At 52.4% G+C, this 26,206-nt stretch overlaps 1 protein-coding gene across 5 annotated transcripts in view; it reads right to left on the bottom strand.

The window, feature by feature from the left end:
- Window positions 1–26,206, bottom strand: part of NFATC2 (nuclear factor of activated T cells 2) — a 160,424-nt gene that overhangs the window by 33,752 nt on the left and 100,466 nt on the right. For all 5 annotated transcript variants that reach the window (XM_070381031.1, XM_070381032.1, XM_070381030.1 and 2 more), the window contains exons 7-9: window positions 14,800–14,855; window positions 14,038–14,164; window positions 12,073–12,762 (exon numbers count right to left, since the gene is read on the bottom strand). In XM_070381031.1, the coding sequence (XP_070237132.1) occupies window positions 12,073–12,762; window positions 14,038–14,164; window positions 14,800–14,855 (873 nt within the window). The remainder of the gene's footprint in view (window positions 1–12,072; window positions 12,763–14,037; window positions 14,165–14,799; window positions 14,856–26,206) is intronic.

Here is a 26,206-nt window from a genome sequence, read left to right as displayed (position 1 = left end):
TTTCCCAATTTTAAGGAATTTTTGTTAAGTTTCATGCACTTAGTGGTTTATTATGAATATTTTCACAACCCTTTTCTTTTAGATACACATACTGAAGCTGTACACATGAAATGATAAGGTTTTGGTATCCAGGATTTTTGATGTAGAGAATTTGCTTCAAATTATTACTGTGAAATGGAGGTGGTTAAGGGGGACGTGTAGAACAAACCAGATTGGTCATGAGTTGACCACAGCTGAAGCTGAGGGGTGGGTAAGTAGGTACATTGTGCTACTCTCTATTTGTATATACTTATAGCATTTTCATCCAAAAAGGTGTGTTTAAATCTTACCTCCAGCCACAAGGAGAGGGAGGGAAGCAAGAGGGAGTTGACACCTCCAAAGTCCCCTCTGCGCACCAGGTGCTGGGCTGGGCAGCCACAGATGTGAGTGGCACTTCCTGACGACTGGTAACAAAGGCAAACGCCAAACAGGTCTGATGGAATCCCTGGCGGGCGGGGTCGGCCAAGTGTAAGAGGAACGACAATACCAACATACCGATGTGCTGGTAAAAAGTGAGGGACACTCCATCCACCCTCAGGAGATGGGAGCGGGTGGGGGCAGCTACGGACAAGTGCGTGCTCTGTCTAGAAAGGGTCTCTACTTAGCACCAGCCTTGACTTTGACTCCAGGTAGCCGCCATGCAGAATGTGGGGCCTAGGGCGGCCAGATCTTTGGATTTTCCAAGGAAAGCCGGAAATCTGTCTTTTTATATGCAATCTCCTGGTTTTTAAACGTTGGCATCTAATCCAAATATTTTTTTTAAACACTGCGTGGGCCAAACAAAATATGTGCAGGCCCAGTCCGGCCGTGGAGCTCCAGTGGGCACCCCCGTGCCAAGCCCTGCAGAGACCACAACTCAGTCCAGCTGTGAGGCGTGGAAAGGGTGCATTCATCAACGCTGGGTCAATTCTTTTTTAGGCCTCCAATAAAGCTGAGCATTCAAAAGACACCATCCCCTTCCAGAAATCTATAAGAACCGGCTGCAGAACATTTCAAAGGCGTTCCCCACGTAGTCGGCTTATGCAACAGAACCCCCGCTCTGCCCAGGGTGTTTGGAAACTTAACAACCAGGGAGCGGCCTTTCAACTTTCCCGGGATGGTGGAACTAACGGGCTTCAGATGAAACCCATTTGTTGGTTTGCAGCATGCCTGGGACTTAAGTCCAAACCGCCTACAACAGACAACCTCGTCATAAAGCCGGGTCGGGGTTCTTGGTGCTCACCGTAAAATGACCGCGGCACACACTGTTTCGCTCGCCTGGCTGGAGAGCTGACTTCATGGCAGCTGAAAGGGACGCCGCGATGTCATCCTGACGCCAGGAAGGGGCAGGGGCTGGATCTGAGGACCTGCCCAGACTCCCTCTTCACACTCCACCCTCAGGGTGCCTTGACTTCCCCTCGAGAGAGAGACACTTGACATGGTGGATGAGCAAACCAGGCTCCAGCCCTGCACTTACAGCCACGGTCTCAGCTAACCAGATCTCAGGGCCAGTAACAAATTAAAGAGGTGTCAGGAATGCGGTGGAGAAGAGCCAGAGCAATGGTTTCATCATTTCCCAAGAACAAAGCCTTTCTCTTTTTGTTTTTGGAAAGGAATGAAAAGTAAAAGAAAATGGTGCTAAAATAAAGTTGAGTCGGTCCACAGCAAGAAAAGAGAGTCCAGAACTAAGCTCGGGGATGAGAAAAGACAAAATGCACCCAAAGCTCAACTCTGTGGAATGGAACAAAACAAGGGCTATTCCATTAAAGAAGGGTGTTTTTTTTCCCCCCTATGAAAATAAACTTTACTATTTATCTGAAATAGATCTATTGATACCAGAGAAGGTAGGGAGTACAAAGTAAAAATTTAGTATTGAAATAAGATTTGATTGACTGTCCCCCTCCAATATAGTTCACAGCCTCAAATAACTAAATCGCCTTTCAAGTTCTAACTTTGCTAGAGAGAAATGAATTACAGCTCAAGCTGATACTGGGGAGTTCTGTGTTTTTTAATTCACGCATTCTGCACGATCTTAGGTGATTACCTGGGATGAGGCAAGATCCATCACAAGTACAGTCCTGCACGGAATGACGTTACAATAATCACCCAGTTGCTCACGACCCTGAAACAAGCCACGTCTCCAGCCTGCCCGGCACTTACACCGAGGGAAGGAGTGAGCCCTAGCAACTTCTGCAGGCTGTGCCAGGAAGAACGAAAGGCCAGAAGAGCCTTGGAAAAAAAGGTCTGGATGCTCACCTCCTCGTATATCTTGCTTAACTGATCACCTTACTCCTTCACCAGGACGTTCACCTGTTACCACCAGACCACAACCTCATCCTGAAGGTGGAAACGGAACGCAGTGCAGCTAAAACTGGGGGTTTTGGTGGCTGACAGGGGGCCCTCGGATGACACCAAATAATATCCTTGGTCCTCCTTCTGGGGCCCTGCCTGCTCTTTGTGGGTCAGAGGCTGCTCTGGAATGCGGGCTGAGTGGACAGCAAGTCTGAGAATAGGCTTTCTTGTGGTTTGGTAGCATCTGACCTCAAAATGCAAGAGCACATTCCTTTGAAAACATCTGCTTTGCAGAATCTCAAAAAGATGGCTGAGCACTTCTGGGTCTGGAGTCAGCTGGAAGGTGGCCTCTTGAATTTTCATAAGCCAGCAATGCAAAGTACACGTTGATTTGGGATGAAAGGACAGCTAAGTGCCACAGCTAGAAGCTAGAGGTTCTCACAAAGTGAGGAAACATCAGGAGGGGCAAAATAAAGGTGCCCTTGGGACAGCAGCCTCTCCCGGGGGAGAGGGAGGCAGACCCGCCACTGGCTCCATGATCGGCGACCGCGATTCTCACAAATTCTGTGGGCTTGTCTCTCTGTGGTCGTTCAGTCCCTAAGTCGCGTCCGACTCTGCGACCCCACGGACTGCAGCACTCCGGGCGTCCCTGCCTGTCACTGTCTCCTGGAGTTTGTTCAAACTCGTGCCATGGAGTAGGTGATGCCATCCAACTGTCTCATCTCTGTCACCCTCTTCTCCTCCTGCCCTCAATCTTTCCCAGCAACGGGGTCTTTTCCAATAAGTTGGCTCTTCGCATCAGGTGGCCAAAGTATTGGAGCTTCAGGGTTGAATATTCATCGGAAGGGCTTCTCTCCAGGCAAGTTTTGTGGACTTCGGGCCTTTCCAGTGAGACTCTGAATTCCCTCTGCTGAATTAACGGGAAGTAGCCCAGCGGGGTGACAAGGACCCAGGCTGAGAGTCAGCCTCGGAGCTCTTCTCCAGAGTCAGCTCTGCCCTCCTCCTATGTCTGTCTTCGTCAGGTCGGGCGGCCATAACAAAATAGTCACTTGGGGGCTGATAAACACAAATATTTGTTTCTCACTGTTCCAGAGGTTGCGAAGTCCAAGATCAAAGTGCTGGCAGATACAGCCTACTTCCTCCAAGACGACTGCTTTCTCATCCCCGCCTCACAGGGCGGAAGGGAACTAGAGGTCTCTTCTCTAAGGGCAGCAACCCCGGTCATGGGGCTCCGTCCTCGGGACCTCAGCACTTCCCAAAGGGCCCATGGCCTAAAGCCATCACACCGGGGGATACGCTTTAACTTATAAACTGAGGGGACACAAACACGGAGACGGTAGCAATGGCCCAGAATCGATGATGGTGGTGGCAGAAACGAATATGAACCACTGAGCACCCCACGCACACATACGGGTCAGAGTGCTTTCCTTACAGGGATGCTGCCGTTTCCATGCCCGTGGTCACCCTGAGAGTCGGGGGCCACTGTCATCAGCCTGAGGTCACAAAGGAGGAAAGCGCTGAGGCCAGCCTGAGAGCCAGGAAGACAATTCCAGAAGCTCTACAGCCAGAGGCCCCGAGTCAAAGCTGGACCCTCAGAGCAGACATCCCATTCCTGAGAGCGGGCGCCCGACACGCCCGCCCGTTCCCCGTGTGACGGGTGCCTAAGTGCTGCCTGCAACAGCGAGAGACGCTCATTCCCGACTGCGGGGGCCTGTGGCGTGTTTTGCTCCCTTTGGTAGAACCAAGGGGGAAAAGAAGAAGATATATCTGCTTGTGCTCACGACTACAAACAGAAACCACAGCAGGCATTCCCAATTGGGACGATACATCCCCAAGGGCGAGGACGATCTTATATATCACGATGGTCTGTGGCCCCGCAAAGGGCCTGGTACTGGGATTGACAGTTCATGGGGGTGGTGATTAGGAAAAAAATTATTTTAAAAGGAGCCTAAGTGGAAAGGGTGGCATTAGTGATTAAACAAACAAAACAGAACCAAGAAACACTACTCTAGAAGGCTTGAGAAAACTGGTGTCAAGGAGCAGGGCAAAAATGGGAGGAAGGCGTCACTGGGTATCTTTTTGTATTGTTTTTTTTCAAGCATGCGGACATACTGCCTTTATAAAATACAGATATCTTTTAATGAACTTTAAAAAAGACGGCTGACCAAAGCTTTCAGCAGAAGCCTGGACTCTGCTGGTGCCCACAAAAGGCGTGTGAATTCAACCTGGTCTTGGTGCTTTCTGGTGCCCTGCCCAGCCCCACGCTACAACACCCAGGTCACACTCTCCACGGTGCCATCAGCCAGGCAAGCACTGTGCTCGGTTCTCATCAGAGCAGAGGATCCCTGCATGTCGGCCTCTGTCAGCGCCACCACCCCCAGGGAGGCTGCCTGGAAGCCCAGCCCTCCCGGGCCAACGCAGCGGCCGGACGCACGGCCGTCGTCAGCGGCAGGCAGGCTGTCGTGGGCTTCGCCCGCCTCTCCAAACACGAGCTGCTTTGTGACAGCCTTGCCGTGGGCCCTGAGCAGCCCCAGTGAAAGCCCCCCGACCTGCCGGACAAAGCCGTGCCAGGCAGGTGTGCTTCCCCACTTCCCACACGCTGGAGGGTGTGCCTGTCTGTCTGTCCACTCTTCCCTGGCCTGGTTCTCACGCTCTGGCACACTGAGCCTCTGGGTAAAAGGCTGGGACCCTCTGCCAATGGCACAGCAAGCAGAACTTGGGCCTGACGTTCACGCTCCACCGGGCACGCAGCTGGCCCTGGGCCCAGGGCATCGGCCCCTTGTGTGGGAAGATGGCCCATGGCCCCGGAGAGAAGCTTGGGAAGGGAACCATGAGCCCGAGTCCTGGGGCTCTGTCCCCCCTACTCCAGCCCACGTGGAAGAGACAGGGTATAAGGGCACATGGGCTCATCGCCAAAGACCAGAATAGCTGATTTTTACTCTCTTAAGCAGACGTATGGTAAAAATTTTGAACCCTGTCCTCCAAGAAGTCAATTAAATTCAGAAACAAAAAGAGCAGCTAACATTTATTGGGGAGTTCTTTGGGCAAAGCCCTGTTCCTAAGATATGACGCACTTTAACTCAATACACTCTCACCACCACCTTATGAGGGAGGAGCTGGGATCGTGCCCATTCCATGGATGGGGAAACTGAGGCACAGCAAGGCCACAAGTAAGTACGAAGCCTAATTTCAAAGCTCCATTCAACGTGTCTTACAGAGACATGGCAAGTAAGTCCTGAGAACCGAGAATAAGGGAAGCAGAAGATTCAAACAAGACCAAACGGAGGTCAGAGTGCTGAGGGCAGACTCCGGTCCTGAAAACACTTCGTGTGGCCGGCTGCACCTCTGGCTCAACGGCCTGGAAGCCCCAGGCAAGTACCTCCACGGAGGCTCACGCAAGGGTGGCCAGCTCCTTCCGCTGCACCCGTGCGGTGCCCAAGTTTCAAGGAAAAGCTCCTGGGGGCTGCCTTGCCACCACGGGCCAGTCTGGGGCTCACTCTAACCTGTCCAGGTCTCTCCTGGGGCAGGAAGAGAGGGGCACCAGGGAACTGAACCTGAGCCGTGTGTGGCCCCCCGTGGACCCTCTGCTTCTGGGGGCCGGAAGGGCCACCCCCGAGAGTCACAGGTCGGCGCCTTCTCTGGGGCTTTTCCCTACCCTTTGTCCACATGGAGGATTCTCATCGAACAAAAAAGGTCAGAGCATTAAAGGGACCAAAATAAAGGCAAGGCTGCAGAAGGCACCTCAAGAAGCCTGAAGGGAAGCAGGCTATCAGGATGCCCACTGTCACTATTACGGGAGCGAATGATAACTGCTGGACGTCTTTTAGGAACCGTATTTACAAGCGCAGACCTTAACGCGTGTTTGGCAGCCCTGAGTATCTGAGCAGGTCAGAGCTCCTATACCCACACAGCCTGCTGCTCCTGGGTCTGAGTCCCCCGTAACTGGGTCTCTTCATCAGAAATGAGAGCCGGTCCCAGAGTCAGAAGATGCAAAGTGAACTACCCTTCAAACCACTCCACACGACCCCCTGCACTGCAGTGGGCATCGAAACTCGTATGACCACTTTGGAAAACCATCTGGCAAGGGCTCCACTCCTGACCGTCTGTGTGGACGGCCAAAGAAGAGTTCGAGAGTGTTCACACGGCTTCTCCATGAAATGAGGAGCAACCCAGTCCTCTCTATCAATAGCAACATGGACACAGAGGCTGCAGAAAATTCCCTCCACGGACAACAGAATGAATGAACCTCAGCTACACCCAGGATTGCTGGATCTCGCAAGCTACTGGTGGTGGAAGGAAGCCAGACACAGGAGAGCGTGGCTGCATGACTTCTGTTTCTGCAAGAAGGCAAAACGAACTCCCAGGGCTGGAAGGCAGGGCAACGGCCGTGGGGGCTCCTGGGGTCCTAACCACATGCTGCGTCCTGCATGGCCCGGGTGGTAACTGCACGGCAGTCCACCTGGTGAGACTCAGCACACACCACTAATTTCTAAGTGTGCCTGCATTTCAGTGTGTAGAAATAATCAAACTTATTTAACGTATTTCAAGAAACGATTTTTTAGTTCCTATGAAGAATAGAAAAGTAGATCCACAACCAAACTGGTCCGTGCTCTTCTGACATGTATAAACACACACACCATCTGCCATCCTTAAGAGCCAACGGCAGAGGCTCTGGTCATCACTGAGACCTCATCCTTCTCCCTAAGACAAGGGGACGGAGGATCTCCTTTGAATCCCGAGCCTCCCCACCGTCCCTGGCGTTCTTGTCTGCGGCAGCGTCTCGAGGCTGCCGGCACAGGCTCGCCACCCTGAGCCCATGACGGGACGGCCTGAGGACCTGCGAACCCGCAGCTCTTTGGAGACCATGTCACCAGCGGGACCCCGCAGGCGTCTCCTCCAAGGCCCCGCTTCCCGGAGCCTCTCCCGCCTGCCTGCCCCCCACACGCGCACACACTGCCGACCTGCCCCAGGCAGGCGCCCTGGGGGTGCACATGCAGCAGCCCCTCAGTCCTGGGCAGGGGACGGGTCAGAACTCCCTGTAAACTCACCGCACTCTGGCAGTGCAAGTTCTGTCTCCAACCAGCGCACTGAGGAGAGGACTCGCAAGGCAGCGTTCCGTCAAACGTGCCATCCCCCTGCCCCTGCGCGCTCCCCCACAGCACTGGCCACGGGGCTCACTGCCTTTGTCTCGGGGTTTGTCTAAAAGGAAGCAAAGCCCTTGTTTTCCATCTCTCGCCTCCCTACTGTCCACTGTCCAAAGGCAGCCAGTGACGGCCTCAGAAGGGAAATCAATTCACGGTGCCCTCTTGACGAAAACCCACCAAGAGTAGTAGCCCACGCCTCGGAGCTCATGGCCTCCCGCCTGCTGACTCTGCCTCCTGAAACTCCTTCCCTTGGATCGTCCCTGAAGCCCACCTCTCAGGGCCAGCCTCGCTGTACCACCCCCAGCCAGCCACACTCTGGCTTCTGACCTTGTGTGCGTTCCCTCGTGGCTTTCTACCGCCGTCTGCAAGATGCCTGTCTGTTACCTCCTGTGCTAACATCTGCCTCTTTTACCCGGAAGACACCCCACGAGAGCAAGGACTTTTGACTTGTCACTAGCGCATCCCTGAGTCCCAGGACTGTGCCTGGTACAGGGAAAGAAAGAAAGTGAAGTCGCTCAGTCAGGTCCGACTCTTGCAACCCCATGGATTGCAAGCCTGCCAGCCTCCTCCATCCATGGGATTTTCCAGGCAAGGATTCTGGAGTGGGTTGCCATTTCCTTCTCCAGGGGATCTTCCTGACCCAGGGACTGAACCCAGGTCTCCTGCACTGCAGGCAGACTCGACCATCTGAGCCACCAGGGTACAGAGAAGGTGACCAGTTAAATCAAGATGGAGGAGAGGGGAGAGGAAGTCAGGAGAGGAGCCCGATGCGTGGGAGCGGGAAAGGAGGGAGGGAAGGATTTGCTCAGGGCTCTCAGGATCAGGCTACTGTTTTGAGCTGAAGGTATTTCCCAGGTATAGCCTGGGGCTTTAGAGCGAGAAGCCAGTTACAGAAGGGGACAAGGGGGACAGAGGGGGAAAAAACTGAACGTGTGTGCAAAGCACGCATTTCAGAAGAACTGTGAAAGCAAGCCTGGGTCCAGGCAGGCACACAGCAGAGGAGTGAGGATACACTGGCCCTGGAATATCACTTATTTTGCTAGCTCAGAAAGAGACTTTTGGAAAACGTCTCGAGTCCTTGGAGTGGAGAAAGCAGAAGCTGCATTTTGGAGTTCCAAGGGAAAAAAAGAGGGGCCAAGACAGACAGCGTCTGTGTGCAGGAATGCAGCTTGGGAAGGAGAGCGGTGGGACCAGGTGGGACGCAGAGCAGACAGGCCGGGTTGTGAGCCAAGGGTCGGGGAGAGAGCGCCAAGGGCCGGGGCTTCCCGGGATCACAGCAGGGCGGCGTGGCCACTGCAAGGGTGACGCGTCTGCATTTGGACCCCAGTCCTCCGTGGTGACCCCTTCCCTTTCCAGCTGCGGAACCTTCCTTTGACCCTCAAAGCAAGTCAGCCCAGCTCTCACAAAATAACCAAAGAAAGTCAAGTCTTCCAAAATCCCAAGGCAGAGGAATGGCATCTGAGAAACAGCCCCCCATCCTTGCCCCTGGGAGCATCTTCTGCTGGAGTTTGGGCAGCCAGAGTATATTTTCTGGGGGGATCTCCACTGGGGAATTGATCAAAGGGATGGAAAAGGACCTAGCAGGCCTCCCAGACAGACTAGAGAGATGACCCCGGGATTTCCAGTTTACTGGTCAGGAAGAAATGCCAGAGAGCTGACCGGTCTGAACCCCACCTTCATGAAGTCAACGGCGAAGCCTGAGAACGTTCTGTGAGTACACGGGCCAGAAGGCGTCTGCGAGAGGGACCTCAAAGCCAGCAGCTGGCAGACGACGCTGTAGCCCTCTTCCTGGCGGCTACAGCGGTGGGGCAGGCTGGAGTCAGCCCTGAGCACACGACGGGCCACACGGGCGCCTTCCCGTTGAAGGGACCAGGGCTGGGCAGAGGCTTGGGGACACCACCAGTCAGGCGCAGAGCATCTCACCAGTGGCCACAGGGCTGCATCTGGGGCCACACAGGTGGAGACCATCCCCTGCCCTATGCCCCGCTCTGGCCCCAGGAACATGAAGCCTGAACACAGCCCACGGGATGGGACAGGGCTGGCTCTGAACTCTGAGATGCCTCCGCGTTACTCTTCCTGAACGTCAGGGGAAAGGGGTCCCAGGCCCGCCAGGCTGTACAGCTGGAAGGGCTCTGTTCACACAGAGTATACTCGATGTGAGCAGCACCCCTGGAGTCGTACAGGTGATGGAGCAATTCTCTCTTGTTTTAGAAGCCGAGAGTGTCCACGAGGTCAGTAAGGGTTCTGAGAAGTCGAGCAGTCAACAAATGCTATGAAAACCTGGTTTTATCAAGTGTTTCTCCCCTTTTCCAGCCACAGAACCCTCGTTTCAGAGAACGCCTCCTGAGATTCCAGGGAACTGGGCTTACGGTTTCTTGTTTTAGTCTCTCAGTCATGTCCGACTCTTTTGCGACCCCATGGACTGTACCCTGCCGGGCTCCTCTGTCCATGGGATTTCCCAGGCAAGAATACTGGAGAGGGTTGCCATTTCCTTCTCCAGGGCATCTTCCGGGACCAGGGTCTGAACCTGTGTCTCCTGCATTGGCAGGCGGATTCTTTACCACTGAGCCAGCAGGGAAGCCTGGGCTTACGGAGAGTGTACTTAAAAAAAGGCTCCACCCAGAGAAGCAGGTTCACTGTATTTGGTTTTCCAAGACAGCCCTAGAGCTGACTCGTGTTACTGACCCTCTGGGAGGCCATCCTCACTCTGACCTTGAACCTGCCTGTGTTCAGACAGACAGAGGCCCCAAAGGGTCTCCCACGCTCAGCTGCTTCCCCCTTAACACAAGCCTCTATCTGAGCAACAAGAGGCGCTCAGAGCTTACTAATGATCGTGGGTCCTGATGCATTACACAGAACCAACGACTGACCCCGTTCTCTTTCCAAGATGCTCGTGTTGGTCTGTGTGGTGGGATGACGGACAGGGTGGGAGGGGCCAGCACATTTCCTACTCCAGAGACCAAAGCAACGTGGGACAGAGTCAGGGGAGGACAGTTTCAGCCCCTGCCCGCATCACTTATTCATGGAGCGCCTCTGCCTGATCCAGCCCTGGGCAGACTCATGGAGAGCGGTCGGGTTACAGCCCACTCCATCATCTCAGTGGGGAAGGCGCTCCGCACCAGTGCAGTCTTCTACCCCTTTCAGCTAAGCATCGACGCTTGATCTTCGCCAGCCATTTCGGGTATACATTGTTTTGCGAATGGATGGCACCAGGGTCTCTCTCTCTAAAACAGAGCACAGTGCTCCTAACTCGATCTGCGTTTGAATGATCAGGACCAGTGAGCTCAGTGAGTAACTCAGCAGTACCGAGGTCACCTTTGTAAGGACTTGGGGCAGCCTGACTCTAAACTAAGAGGTTCTCAGGACCTTTGCTGGGTCCACTTGGGGGGAAGGTTTTGAAAGATAGTTTTTACTAGAGAGGGGACGTGGAAACTACAAAACATGGCGGATTGTCAAAACTTTGCATAAAGTAAAAGTCAACAGTCTCTGAGTGAGTGCCCTGCACTCACTGTGTCTGACACCTAGCACCTGGTCTTCATGATAACTATTGTGGCTATTTCGAAGCTTTCTGCCTTACTTCCTATGCCTTGGGTGCATTCCTGAGAGTAAATTTTCCTGAATAATTGACATTTCAGGGTGTCTCAGATGCTGTTGCCAGTCAAGGGCGAAGCTGGAGCTGCAGATGCCAGCCATTGGGACAGGCTTTCCTTCTCACTGAGAAATCCAAGCCACCCGTTTCCTTCCTTCCCCAGGGGAAGGCCGCTCTGCCCACCCCGCCCTCTCTGCCCCTGCAGCGGCACCTGGCTGGTCCCAGGTGAGTCCTGTCCACACAGCTCACCCTCCTCGCTGCGATCACAGACCCACGCCATCAACACTGCCACTCCCAACGAGCCTGCCCCCCCGCTGGGCCCTGCCACCCGACTCGGGCACCTAGAGACACAAAGCTGCCTCTGCATCTGTCCTTTGGCCCAACCAGCCCATCAGCTGGGCTCACCACAGCGGAAGCTCACTGTTTCCCTGCATCAATGCACGGCTCTGTTCCACGGGCACGTGGTGGAGCCCGCCTGCAGCCTGCCTGCGAGCCCCCATTCATGCACCCTTCCGAGGCAGCCACCCTTCAAGATCTCCCCTTCCCTCCACCCCACCCCCTCCCCTAAATACACAACAGAAGACTATATAGTGGGAGGTTTTTTTTTCCCTTTCTCTCCAGGAATAAAAGGTTAGCTTTCCTTCCTTTCTGTTGCCCTATCCTCGGTCTAAATTTGGCAGATGGAAAAGAGAGTGGAAGCAGTTAAACGGACCCAGTTTGTGACCCGGAGCACACTCCTAGGGCCAGAAGTGCCCTCACTTGCTCTTTCTGTTGCCATGGTTTTAGGGGGGAGCAACTAAAACCCCTAATGCCCACCCCAAACTCCTGTTGGGCAATGATTCATGCACAGACTTGGGAAAGGCCTTAAAGATCATCTTATCCAATTCCCTTCATTTAAAGAGGGGGACACCGAGGCCCCAAACAGGTAAAGGAGGCTACCCAGGCCATACAGTCAGCTTGCTGGGGTGGGGGTGGGGGTTGGCTACAGGGCATGGAACTCAGGCGCAATGAGGAAGACGAGCCTCTTACCGTCATCCAAGTAGGTCTGGTCCAAGTTCTGCTCCTGTTTGATCGTCACGCCCGCGGGTAACACTTCCTTTTGGTCACTGACCGGGGGTCCGTTTTTGGCGGCTCTTTGGCTGGGGGCGTTCTGCTGCTGGATGACGGTGGGGTAGGAGCCAGGGCTCAGCCTCTGACCCTGACTGACAGGGGGCGGGCCGGGCCTGGCGGGGCCAGGCGCGAAGTTCTCGCAGTACACGATGTGCTGGAACTCCTGGTGGCTCCCGCAGCGCAGCGGCTGGTTGGTGGGCGAGTAGTGGATGACGGGCGAGGCCTGCTGGTTGGCCGGGCCGGAGTGCAGCAGCGCCGCGCCCTGGCCCTGCGAGCCGGCGTGCACCAGCACGGAGCGGTGGGCGTCCGCCAGCGCCAGCGGGCTGGCCATGAGGGCGGGCTGCTGGTAGCCCAGCAGCCCGGGGCTCAGGCTCTTGCTCCGCTGGTAGAGGACGGCCGCCGGGTTCTGCTGCTGGTAGCGCGCGTCGGGGGATGAGAGCCCCGAGCGGAACTGCTGGCAGGGAGCCATGGTGGCCACGAGGCAGGAGGGGGGCTCCGCCACCATCGGGTGCTGCGCGTAGTACGGCTGGCTCCCCAGGCCCCCGTGGGCGGGGCTGCAGATCAAGGCGGGGTCGTACTCATCAGTGGGCTCCGTCTTGATGGCTGGGACTGCGAGAAGAGAAGAGCACACCGGGCGGACCTCTTTTAGCGCCGCCGGGGGGCATGGAGGATGGGCAGATGGCGGTAGGAGCACAGCCTTGGGAGGCCAGACGGCCGGGATCAGAGATCTGGGCTCGGGCAAGAGGCTCCCCCTGTGCCACTGTCTTAGGTTAGAAGTTTGACCTTGGGTGATGGCCTTGAACTATAGGTCTTTCCGACGGCAGAAAGTGGCTGGGGGGTTGCCGTCAGCCCTGGGACATGTGCTGTCTTTTCCCCCAGGGGGAGAGCTCCGACAAAAGCTTGATGTAAAATTATGCCTCCACCTCCTGCCTCTGCCCTGGCAGCTCCCATCCCTTCCCTGCCTGCCGTCCTTCACCACACTCAGCATCCTCTGAAATGTCTGTGCACTCCATGTGCTCAGTTATATCTCAACCTGCCCCTCCCCACTAGAATGTGGGCTCCTCCAAGAGAGGATTCTTCTTCTTGGTCTTTTTTGTTCAATGCTGGGACCCCGGCACCCTGAACAGTTGTTACTGGTTAGTTGTTAAGTTGTGTCCGACTCTTTGGCAACCCCCTGGACTGTAGCCCGCTGGGCTCCTCTGTCCGTGGGATTTCCCAGGCAATGCTTGGGTTGCCATTTCCTTCTCCAGGGGACCTTCCCCACCCAGGGATCGAAGCTGGGTCTTCTGGATTGCAGGCAGATTCTTTACTGTGTGAGCCACAAGGGAAGCCCACCCTAAACAGTACCTGGCACTGAGTGGGCACTCAGATATTTTCTTGACAAAGGAATGAATGAAACATGGCTCTCGCTGCCTGTCTTGGGACCGCAGTGCTTGGTGGGAATGAGGCCTCCTGGCCTGGTGATCCACTCAGTAACTGTTTATCCACCAAGTGACCACCTACTGTGGGGTCCCTAAGGAGCTGGCTTTTAGGGCATATTCACTTTCTGCCTCTATTGTGATCAAATCTACGACAGAGAGAGGAGTCATCAACCTTGCCGTCTTCCAGTAAACAAGCCTACGTGTGCCCCATTCTTATTCTGCCCTTGCAAAGGAAAATACTAATAACAGTAGCTAATGTCGTTGATGTAGACGGTCCCAAGCACTTTACACACATTGGATTTCTACAGCTCTCATAAGGAAGGTGCCATCTGACAGAGGAGGAAGCTGAGGCTGAGACAGGGTGAGTCACTTGCCCAAAGCCGCCCAGCAGATCACAGGCGTCCTCACCCGCACACACAGCCGCCTCTTCACGCCCAAGGGGCCTCCAGAGAGAACTCCTTACCTGGATGGTAGGTAAAGTGCTGAGGCTGGCTTCGTTTTCTTTTCCCGTTGATGACGTAAAAGTTCACCTTCACCGAAGTCCGAATGTGCTTGTTCCGATACTCCGGAATCTCAACAAAAAGCATGTTCTGAAAGAAAGTTGTCAGTAATTTAACTGCAACCGCAAGTAAATTCCTATCCAAGGTCCTAAGCACAGTGAGCCAGCCCATCTAAAAGGATGGTGGGCAGGGACACGCTGGGGGTGTGGGATTAACAGACGCACAGTACTCTGTATAAAACAAATAGGATTTGCTCTATAGCACAGGGAACTGTATTCAATCTCTTGCAATAATCTATAACGGAAAAGAATTTTAAAAATATGGATATATATGTATACACATACATAACCGAATCACTCTGCTGTGCACCCAAAACCAACAGCATATTGTGAACCAACTATAGTTCAATAAAAATAAAAAGACTCATGACATTTCCTGCAGGCTTACAGGCAAAATTCTAATTAAAGGGAACTTGACTTTTCAGCTGCAGCAAAGATGACTTACTACTTACTCTATCAAAGTATATTAAGATGTCACTGTTATAAATCAGAGGGTCTGATGCTCAGGAAACATGTAATTCACTCGTCAAGTCAATGCCCACTAAATGCCTATTTGGTCCAAAGCACTGGGATGTTGATGAAGGAAGGAGAAAAAAGAGGGAAAGAGAACACAAGGGTTGGGGGTGGACAGGACAGGTCATCCGGTCAGCGCGTGTGGGTGCTTACAGGCTGGCTCTTGTCTTTATCCACCGTGGCCTCCATCTCCCAAATTTGCTGCCCATCTGGAAAAATTTAGAAATGACAGACTTTGAAGGAATTCTTAGCAACCGAAGATTTAAGACAAAAACTCACCAACTTATACTGATCTTGGCTTCTAGGTTAGATCATTTCAGTAAAGTACACCTGTATGTGTGCACTAGGTATGCACGTATGTATATACACGTATTTTTATTTCTATAAACACATATTTCTTTTTGCAAAGAGAAGGCACATGGACAATGGAAAACTGGGCAACGCTACAAAACCAGGGAAAAAAAAGAAATTGTCCATCATCCCAAAACCATTATCTTTTTTCTCTATATTTAAATATCTACATCTTTCTTTAAAATACAAAGATTGTTATACGCTTTACTTTATAATAAGCTTTGTTCAACCAAAGGCTATTTCCAAAATGCTCTGCATATGCCAAGACTGTCGTGAGGGGCCCCATTACAGACCCACGGCTGTCCCAGACATGACTTCTCCATCGTCTGAGAACACAGGTGGCTCGCATATTCTGTCCTCAGAGGTTTAAACAATGTCCTGGCTCGTGAGGCCTTGGAGAGGGAGGGAACACAGGCGCCCACCCTCCACCTTTTAGTCAACAGACAGCCTGGCTCTCACGTGACCCGTCACAACAGGCATGGAGAGGTTTCAGTGGTAAACCCTCCTTCCCTGAAGCAGGGCTCTGGCTCCCCAGTTTGGGGCCAACAAGTTGGGCCAAACAAAACTCTGCATTTGCAAATAATAGATTTCTTTTGTTGACCACCTACATTGGCCAGTGGGCAGTTTGGGGCTAAAACAAATCATTTCCACAAGTGTTTCCAGGGTGTTTTGTGGAGCACTGGCTCTGAAGAATATTAAATGGGTTTATGAGAAAGGAAAGCAAGCTCTACCAGCTAGTAAGCATTTGGCAAAAGCAGAGTCAGGCAAGTGAATTTCTTCACTGCAGGACTGCTCAGAGCCTTTAATCTGCTCAGGTATAGCATTACCTCTCCAAGGTGGGCTGGGTATGTATTGTGTCCCGACATTTGGCCAAAGGACGACCCCCACCCCCTTTGCAAGCATGGTGATTAGCAGCTTCTGTGATAGGTCAGATTTGAACCATGTCGTCTTGGACCAGCAGGTTTACCCAAAGAAACTGAGTTTCCAGGCATTATTTCAACTTGTAGAGGACATATTTCCCAACATAATAAGTAATAAAAAGTCGTGATTGCCACCAAAGCTGATGCAATCGAGATGACCTGCAGGAAGAACAAGCACTAAGCCGGTTGGAGCCGTCTCCAACAAGTCAGCCTGCGTGTCCTGGCCTTGCAGTTCCTGAAATGACGAGGGGAGACACAGGTTTACGCCCAAAGGGAAGAGATCTCTGTGGAGGGGAGCAAGTTAAGAGTTGCCACTGCCTCACCAACACCCACCACATGGCAGGTGTCTAGTAAACATTTCATGTCTGAATGTACAAAAGTGTCAGCAGCTCCAAAGGCTGCTGACAGGAGCAGGGGAAAAACCAGGAGCTGACATCAGCCGCTGCTCAAAAGGAAGCAAGGGAGGACAGATGGACAGATGTCAAGGAATCTGAAGTCAAGTCATCGAGACAGGGTACGTCCGGTGTGTGAAACCCCGGATAGAGCTCTTCTGAGAAAATCCTCACTTTTTAAAATCAAAGACAGGTCACAGGTCATTGAAGAGACATGTGTCCGCCTCTCAGAAGGCAGTTTGAGCTAAGCACAGGTCCTCATCAAAAACCACATCCCCACTAGCTGCAGTGTGAGCTATGTCAGAAGATCAAGTAACAAATTAATCCAAGAAAGGCACGATGCTGATGTCTGGTGCCTCGCTCTCCTCCTCAGCCTCTCACTGGCTGAACTGAGCTCTTCCATCACGTAGCTGCAGATTCCCAAGCCCATGCAGCCCCTCCGCCAAGTTAATGGAGGGTAGGTGGGTATTGGCGGTGGCTTGGCCTTCAAGACTCAGCTGAAGTCCCCTGTTTTGGACCAAGTTTATCCCCTCTGGGTACCCTCACCATCACCTGTCCTACAGGACACCCTCAGGGGCCATGACTTCATTTCATGCCTCAGGATTCAGTCATTTGTTGACATGATCAGAGTTTATTACATCACTGCAGTAAGTAACAGTTATAATCTAAGTGGTGGCTGAAGCAGCAAAGTGCTTCTTCAAGGAAAACAGAGGTCTGTGGGATGGAAACAACCCAAGTGACCATCAGTGGATAAAGGGAAAAACAAAAGTGCTCTATACATACAGTATGAATGTGAGACTTGGACCATAAAGAAAGCTGGAGGATGAGATGGTTGGGTGGCAGCACCAAATCAGTGGACATGAGTTTGAGCAAGCTCCGGGAGTTGGTGATGGACAGGGAGGCCTGGCGTGTTGCAGTCCGTGGGGTGGCAAAGAATTGATGCTTTTGAACTGTGGTGTTGGAGAAGACTCTTGAGAGTTCCTGGGATGGCAAGGAGATCCAACCAGTCCATCCTAAAGGAAATCAGTCCTGAATATTCATTGGGAGGACTGATGCTGAAGCTGAAGCTCCAATACTTTGGCTACCTGATGCGAAGAGCTGACTCACTGCAAAAGACCCTGATGCTGGCAAAGACTGAAGGGAGCAGGAGAAGGGGGCGATGGAGGATGAGATGGTTGGGTGGCAGCACTGAATCAGTGGACATGAGTTTGAGCAAGCTCCGGGAGTTGGTGATGGACAAGGAGGCCTGGCGTGTTGCAGTCCGTGGGGTGGCAACGAGTCAGACATGACTGAGTGACTGAACTGAACTGATACATACAGTGGAATATTATTTAGCCTTAAAGGGGGAGCAAATTTTGATATGTGCTATAAGCACAGACCTTAAAAACATTATTAAATACACCAGGCACAGAAGGACAAAGATGGTTTGATCCTACTCATATGAGGCACACAGAATAGGGCAATTCATAGAGACAGAAAAGGGGCTGCCAGTTCCCAGGGGCTGGGGGAGGAGGGAGGTGTCATTTAACAGGCACAGATCTCCTGTTCCAGAAACAGGAAATGTCCTGAAAACAGCGCTGTTACACAGCACTGTGGCTGCATCTCCATACTCCTGAACGACACGCCTGCACACGGTTAGAACGACCAGTGTTATGCTGTGTGTGGTTTGTATAGTCAGTCGTGCCTGACTCTTTGAGACCCCGTGCACTGTGGCATGCCAGGCTCCTCTGTCCATGGGATTCTCTAGGCAAGAATATTGGAACGGGTTGCCATTCCCTTCTCCAGGCGATCTTTCCGACCCAGGGATGAAACCGGGTTTCTCCCGCTCTGCAGGCAGGTTCTTTACGGTCTGAGCCACCTGGAAGCCCAGCGTACACTTTACCACAGCTCTCTCTGTTTTTTAAAGCCAACTGGCCTACAGAATGGCTTAGTGACTTTTTAACTAGCTACTGCCATTTCAAGATGAAATTTCACCTAAAAAAACGAAGATTTTGCTCTTGAAAAAATAATTCCGACAGGTGGCACGGTGCCTGATTTTTCTTTCCTTTCAAATATGGGTCTTTCCACCATTATTTCCATTTTTTTAAGGCCCCAAAGGCAGTTTTAGACATTTGGCCTGGCTGCCTGAATGGAGGGCGGGGACACGCTCCCAGAGAGCAGGGCCACACCGCCGACTTGTTCTCTGCTTTCTCCCGGGACGACATGTCTGGCGCTTAATAGATGCTCCACAAACACAGGTGGACTAAATGCACAAACTGACCTCAGGATTCCCCGGCACTCAGCCCATTGCCAGAGCTCAGGAAACGGCCGGCTACTGGCCACTCTGCAAAAAGACCCCACGAAGCAAAATCACCGCCTGTCTGTGAAGAGTCCTTTGAGGGAACTGACTGCAGGAGCCTGGCATTACAGGTGCAGACAAGGAGTCAAACTCAACCCGAGCCACTCAGCCCGAGTTCTAGATAATTCTAGGTAATCCACTCCGGGTTGCTACCCTAGGTCCGGGACTCGGAAAACCTGCCCAGAACAGAAGAGGCTCGAGAAGACCAAGTCTGCTTCTACTGCTCTGGGCTGAGATGAAATAAAGGACTTCGGTCTCTCGAGCAGATGTTCGGGCAAACTTCCCCTGTCCTAAATTAAGAGGGGCTGGCAGCCAGCACAAAATAGGCTCTTCCAAGTCTTTACTCAGAGGCTAAAAGAGCCAGCTCCTTCGGGCAAAGAGGTTGGGTCTACAGAAGCCTCAGCAAGACTCTGTAAGAGAAACAATGGGGTGGGAAGCACACGGCTCAAGAAATATCCCAGCCTTTGCTCTAACTTGGCGCCGCCGCCAGGAGAACACTCGGCCCCGTGGCCAGTGGGTCTGTGGGTGGATGGTCCCGTGGAGCTCTTGCAGGCAGCTCTTGAACCCCCTGATGGAGCAGCGCATCCGGAAGCAGCAAGCAGGCCGGGCTGGAGTCTCCGCAGTCAGCCTCGTGTCAACGGTGGGCTCACGTCAGCACCCCCTCAGAAAGGAGCACACTCCCAGAAGAAGGGAAGCAAGCCCGTCCTCACTGGGGCCCGTGAGCGTGCCACTGGGCTCCAAGCAAACCGGGAGGAAATCAAAGTGTCAGTTTGGGTTAGGAAACGGCTTGTGATGCTTCCCAGGCCTGGCTCTGCTTTTTAAAATTAGCTCCCTTCTCCATGAAGATGGCTGAAGTCATTTGGGTCTGCTCTTTACGATTGCTTAACTAGCAGAAAAACTCACGCTCCCTGGATGCAAGGGCTTAATGAGCCGAGCAGATGCGGGGTTGGGGGGGGGCGGTCAGGAATGGCCCCTTAGGATTTCATCCACCCAGAATGGTACCACTGGGCTCCTCAGGTGGCTCAGTGGTAAAGATCTGCCTGCCAACGCAGGAGACGCAAGTTCGATCCCTAGGTCGGGAAGATCCCCTGGAGAAGGAAATGGCAACACACTCCAGTATTCTTGCTGGGAAATCCCATGGACGGAGGAGCCTGGGAGGACTACAGTCCTCAGGGTCGCAGAGTCAGCCACGACTGAGTGGACTGAACAACAGAAATGGTGCCACTGCCCTCGATGGGTCTCCTGAGAGCTGGCAAGGAAGAGCCTGATTCCTACACCTCCCGTCTTTCCTTCCGCCTCCCCACATCCTTGGTAGGCCTACCCCACCTGCCGTGTCCCCATCTGCACAACTGCAGGGACGGCTCCATCACCCCGCCTCCACCCCGAGCTCATTCTCCGTGCAGATTGCCAAAGCAATCTTAAAAATGTAAATTTGATCATGACATCTCCCTGCTTAAAAGCCTCCAACAGCTACTCGCTTCTGGAAGGAAATGCAAACTCCTCGCCACATCCACACAGCCCAGCCTGACCTGGCCCCTGCCCCCCATGACCTCTCCAGGCTTGACTGGTGTCGCACTCGCCTTCGCCCTGCACCAGCCGCCTGGGTCTGGTTTCAGTTCCCCAAACACCCCAGGCTCAGCCCCATGCTGGGACCCTGGCCCGGGGCAGTTCCTCTTGCCTGGACACTCTTCCGAGCACCCATCTGGCTCCCTCTTTCCCGCCTTTAGGGCTCCGTGCAAAGGCATGTCCTCAGGGAAGCCCTCCCTGACTACACAGCCCATGCTTGCCAGATATAAGAAACAAAATACAGACTGTGGAGTTAAATGTGAATCTCAGCAAGCAAGGAATACTTTTTAAACGACCGGTATGTCCCAAGCTCTGTGCCACTGCGTGGGACACACTCATACTAAGAAATCTGGATTCAGGTTAGCATCCTGTATTTTTCTCTTAACCTCCAGACCCTTTGGTCCTGCTCCTAGGACTGGTTCCCCTGTCCTCACAGCACTCATCCGATCTCAAAGTGACCTCCTTGTAGGCAAGTTTGAAACTAGCCATGCCCTGAGGGCAGGGATCTCCTTGGTCATTTGCCCCCAGGGCCTGGCACAGAACCTGTGCACACTAGGTTTCTAATAAATATCTAGGGAGCAGCCACGGAAATCCCGGGGGCTGCGTGCCTGGAGGAACGAGGCCAGAAGAGCATCAGCACGTCATCTGCATAGACGCCAGACTTCAGCTCAGCTTTCATCCCAGCCCAGGGGCACCTCTCCTCAGCGATGGGCCGTCATCCCGAGGTGTCCTCCACCAGCCCCCACAGTCACTCAGGGAGCCAGGAAGTTGGGGTGTGGGGCCCAGCCTTCCTCTGACGTGTGCTGTCAACTCAAGGAAGTCTGCCCACCCCCCTCGGTGAGCTGGCTTCCCATCTGTGAGAGGGGGTAGGCGGCAGGACGTTCCTCAGTTTCCCTCCATCGCATCGGGCATGACAGCAGGGTCTGATGGCTGGGAGCTGAGAGGAGGGGAAAGGCTTGCCTGTGCCAGGAAGGACCCTTCTCCCAGACGAGAAACCAACCTGGGCCTTACTCGTTCAGGTAAGTAAATCGAGCTCTCAGAGGACACGTGGACAGTCGGCTGAAGTCTTCTGGGCGCCTACCATGGCCCAGCACTTTCAGACCCTTGAGCTCCTTTTACGGCCCAAATACCACCAAACCCCCTTTTACAGATGGGGAAACCAAGTCCCAAAGCACAAAAGATGAGGTCTATCCAGGCTTCAAGCCAAATCTGCCGGACGATCCAAAATTCAGCCTGCTTACCCTTAAACACATAGCACTCCTACTGTTTTTAAAAGTACGCAACCAAAACTGTAGGAAAAAAAATAATGCAAGAGGGTGTCAAACAGTTCGTTAATAAAAGATATGATTTTCTCGACGGAGGTGGAAATTCCATCCTGCTAATTGCAAATTACAGAAAGTCTGTTGGCGCCAAGAACAATTCCTGATGGTGAAAACACCAGGGCCCATGTTAATCAGAAAACTCATGTCCTCTTTTTAAGACACTGAAATACCAGGATCCTTTTTCAAAGTCTGTTCTTGCATACAAGAGGACTGGAGTTCAGGCAAACAGCCCTCTGAAAAGAAGACCATCTTCTCTATCTCTGGGGGTGGGGGTGGGCTCCTGAGCTGCGATCTGACTTCTGTTGCTGGGGGAACGCTCAAAGCCCCAGCCAGCTGTGTATAAGTGGTGGGCTCTGGCCCAAGGGACCTGTGACACCGCGGACGTGAGTCACCAAGGGCAAAGGTCTACAGAGCCTTAGTCATGGTCAAGCCCAGTTTGAAGGCTGACCTTTCCCAGAGGCAAGTCCAAGGCAGAGAGACTTCCAGACCAAGTCAATTGTTTCAGAAGACACCAGATGCGGTGAAGCCAAACCCATGGAGAAAAACAGGTGGGAAGAGGAGGTGTCTTCTCTAAGTGAGTTCCAATGTTTCCAGGGGACGAATCCACGGAAAAGTACTTAATTTAGCAAAAAATTTTTATTTTAAGCATATGCATTTATATTTATTAAACAAAGCTCAAAATACAACCTTTGGGAACCTCCAAGTCATAAAATGACTCACATTAGGATGTGATGACTCAGTGGGAAAGAGGGAATTCCAATTCCACCACCCACGCCTTCTTTCTAAAAAATCAATTTGCCCTCTCAACAGGTGATAGGAGCCTCTGCCATCAGACTGGTCCAAGAAACCATCCAGCAAAACAAAACACAAGTTCTCTTCAAACAATTTAAGTTTCAAAGCTGAGTAATCCGACACAGGCACATTTCCAACCTACGCCCCCGCGGGACACAGAGGGCCAGGGAGCTACTTGGCTGGAGCCAGGGGGAGCGGGGGGGTGCTGAATTAAGAAAGATTTACCAGCTGAAAAATTCCAAAACCCTGTGTCATGTGGAGGAACCTTCCAAAACATTGGATCCCACCCAGGCGCGGCGAGTCGCTCGGAGCCATGGCAACCCCGTTTCCGCTGCCACATCACTTTTATTTTTGTGTCCTTAGATTTTTTCCTGTTTTGCAATGTTTTGCTGGGACCCCCGACTCCGCCTGAGGCCTGGGTGGCCGGGGGCCAGGGTTACCAGCTGAAGTCAGGAACAGCCTGGACTTCCCAGGGTGAACTTTGCCTGCAGAGGTTCCACATTTCTTAAATTTCAGAGAATATAGAAAGGCTTTTCAGCAATTACTGAAAATGGTCAATGGGAAAGCTCCGGATCGTTCTGTGGGGCTCCTCTTTGTTCTCTTGGATGTGACTTGCGAGATCCCTCTAGGGTTGATGATAAATGTTCCCCAGGATTCCAGCTCTGTCACCAGCTGGGAGCTGACTTGGGGCCCATGGCTTGACCTCTGTGAGCCTCAGTGACCTCATCTGTAAGATGGGAGTAATGCTGCCTGCCTCTCCAGGCTGGTGTGACGATTAAATACATTCACTCAGCAATATGTATAAACACCTGCTTAGCAACTAAACCACCACCACAAGCACCTACTAGGTGCCAAGGTCGTTCCAGATGCTGCAGACACAGCAGCAAACGCCACGTTCCAGCCCTCAAGGAACTCTATATGTGAGACTAGATAATAAATGAGCAAAAAAAAAAAAAAAATAGACAAGATCTCTCCAGTAGACAGGACTTCCCTGGTGGTCCGGGGGCTAGGACCCTGCAGTGCCGACGAAGAGTTCAATCCCTGGTCGGGGAACTAGATCCCACACGCTGTAAATAAGGATCTCAGATGCCACATCAAAGGTTAAAGATCTCATAAGACCTGGTGCAGCCAAAATATTAATAAATAAACGGTTTTTTAAAAAAGGTGATTCTCATAGAGCTAAGAACTTCAGAGGAGGCAGGGAAGGGCAAGGGGGGGAGGTCAAGCACCTTCGGAGCAGATGTCAAGGAGGGGCACCTTAAGGACGTCACCTCTGAGTCGAGCTTTGTAGAAATGGGGTGATGCAAGCCACCAGAAACAGCAAAAGCAACGCTCCTCTGATGGAAAGGAGAGTGGGCTGACGACAGAGTGAAGACAATATAGCTAAGGCCCCAGGAGCAAGAGGGCAAGTCCAAAGGGCCGAAATCGGAGAGATGGGCCAGGGCCAGCTCGCGGGCCCCTAGAAGTCCTGCAAATCATTAAAAATAGTAATAAAAACAATATAATAATCATTATTATTACTGCTGCTATAAATAAGATGCCACTTTCCAAAACACCGAGCTTTTCTAACTTAAGAAACACCACGCTCCCCTTCTCCTACTGTTTTTCCACCATCCTCCAATTTGTCATCCTGCTGGAGTGGAAACTGCCAATTCCATTTCAGTCGACAGCTATAAAAAGCACACTGGAGCTGGTGGTGCCGATGACCCAACGTGGGGGCTAAGATTAGCCCAGGAGGCTGTCACCTTTCCTTAATGTGAGAACCAGCTGGGGTTCCCCTTCCTTGGAAAACTTCAACTGTTCCACTCCGCCCCACCCCGCAGCAGCCCGGCCGGCCAAACTGTCCATGGAGATGGGAACGGGGAGCCGTTTTGGAAAAAAGAAGTTGAGCAACAGGGATTCCCCCTGCAGAAGGCGGTCCCGGGCTGGGCAGCAAGTGCTTGGGGTCAAAAGAGCAGGAGTGGCTCCCTGCGAATACAAGGGCACCCCCCCACAACCTGTCGGAGCCTCTGGGGCCAGACATCCCTCCAGGGAAGCCCTCCACTCCTCAGGGCCCGGGGGCACCTCGCACACCCCAGCCTGTCTGCTGGCATCAGTCCAGGGACCGCATCCACCCCGGAGTCTTTTTGATCAGACATGGGACAGTCCTAAAGGACCCTCCTGCCCTCAGTGACCCACTGCAGACTTCAAGAGGCTGTCTCACCACAAAACAGTTCAAGTCAGTGTCTCAGAGCAGCTAAAGGACCTTCAGGCAGGCTCACCTGGTTCTGACCTTTTTCAGAGTAGAACAGCTAATGACCAAGCAAGACTAGCTAATGATCAGGCTTCCTAGGGGCCAGCCCAGCACTGCCATTCACCAGCTGTGTGATCTTTACCAGTTATTTAACCTCTCTGTGCTCGGTTTCTCAGCAAAAAGGAAAAAAAAAAAAAAAGAATAGTAGCTATCTTCTAGAGCTGTCATGAGGAATCAGATTGTTAATATTAATACCTACCAAGGGCACCAAATAAGGCCTGGCACCTAGTTTATTATTACTCGTTCTTGTTTTTCAGTGTCTCCTGGTTCCATGAGATAAAATCATGCTCAGCCTTGTCCTTCCACCATCTAAATATAATAACAATCACTAACATTTAACAAGCATCTATGCAAGATGCTAACATTAGAGCCTAAAATGCCAAACTCCATGCAAAGAGTGTAACCTGTATCCTCTCATTTAACTTTCTCGTCTCTCAAGTGAAGTAAGTCATCTGTATTTTACAAAAGAGGAAATGCTGACTTAGGTGAAATGACTTACCCAGGATGGCAAAGCCACCAGATGCAGATCACAGATTCGAACTCAGGCCATCTGACCTCATAGCTACGCTGGTAACCACTGCAGCTGACAAGCTTCCCACAGTTTGCCCACGAGGCCTATGCCTGTGGCAGTATGTATCCAATAAGTGACCTATGGCCTGAACAAGGAAAACGCTGGGGAGACCGTAAAAATAACAAGGAACACTCCTGACGCACTGAGTGCCCACTGCTTGCCGACGAGTTTAACTCTGGGAGGGAAAACTGTTAACTCATTGACTGAAAACGGATGTCCAGGGAAGCTGAATAACAAGATGCTGCTGGATACTATCTGCAGGCGAGTTCCCCAGCTTCTCCAGGCTTAGCCACCTGCCTGTCTGTCAGATGAGACAAGGCACGCCCACAGAGAGGAAACTTCATGATTCCTCTTATTAACATGCAGCTTTTCAAAGCTGAAAGAGACTCTGGGTTTTTCTCCCCTCAAGCGGTAAACAAATTTCTTCTGAAACCAAGAGAAGGAAAGCTGGAGAGTAAATGTCTGCCTGCCTTCCATCCTTCCATCCATCCATCCAGCAAATACCTATCTGAGGCCCTTGAGTAGCCTCACAAGTACCTGCACTCCCAGGACAGTTGAAAGCTGTCTGGCTCCTAGCTCCACAAGGAACTTGGTAGCACCTGGTCTGCAAGCCATCCCTCCATACTTCCAGCAGCTCCCCAAGGAGACTGCTCACCTGGACACGATGTCTATATATTCTCAGCATTTTCCGCTCTGCCAGTAAGGTGCCTTGAAGCCACACACTTCTTGTGGAAGTCAGCACAAGACCAGCAGGATGATTTCCTGGTCCTAGAGACCCATCCAAGCTGAGGAGGCTAATGCTAACTTGGTTATTTACATTTCATGCCACTTTCCTGCTCGAGAACCCACCATGATTCCCACCACGATTCCCTATCACCGTACTCACGTGCAGACTAAGTCAAGGCTGTGTCTCTACCTGGCGTCAGGAGACTTCTCTGGGCTCTGCTCATCAAAACACTTCCTGGTGATAACCAGCCTCTACTCCAGCCACAAAGGTCTGCTCTCTGTCTCATGA

The sequence above is a fragment of the Bos mutus genome, chromosome 13 (assembly GCF_027580195.1).
Source record: "Bos mutus isolate GX-2022 chromosome 13, NWIPB_WYAK_1.1, whole genome shotgun sequence".
Taxonomy (NCBI): domain Eukaryota; kingdom Metazoa; phylum Chordata; class Mammalia; order Artiodactyla; family Bovidae; genus Bos; species Bos mutus.
Note: the sequence above shows the minus strand (reverse complement) of the source record. Positions and strands in the feature narration are given on the sequence as shown.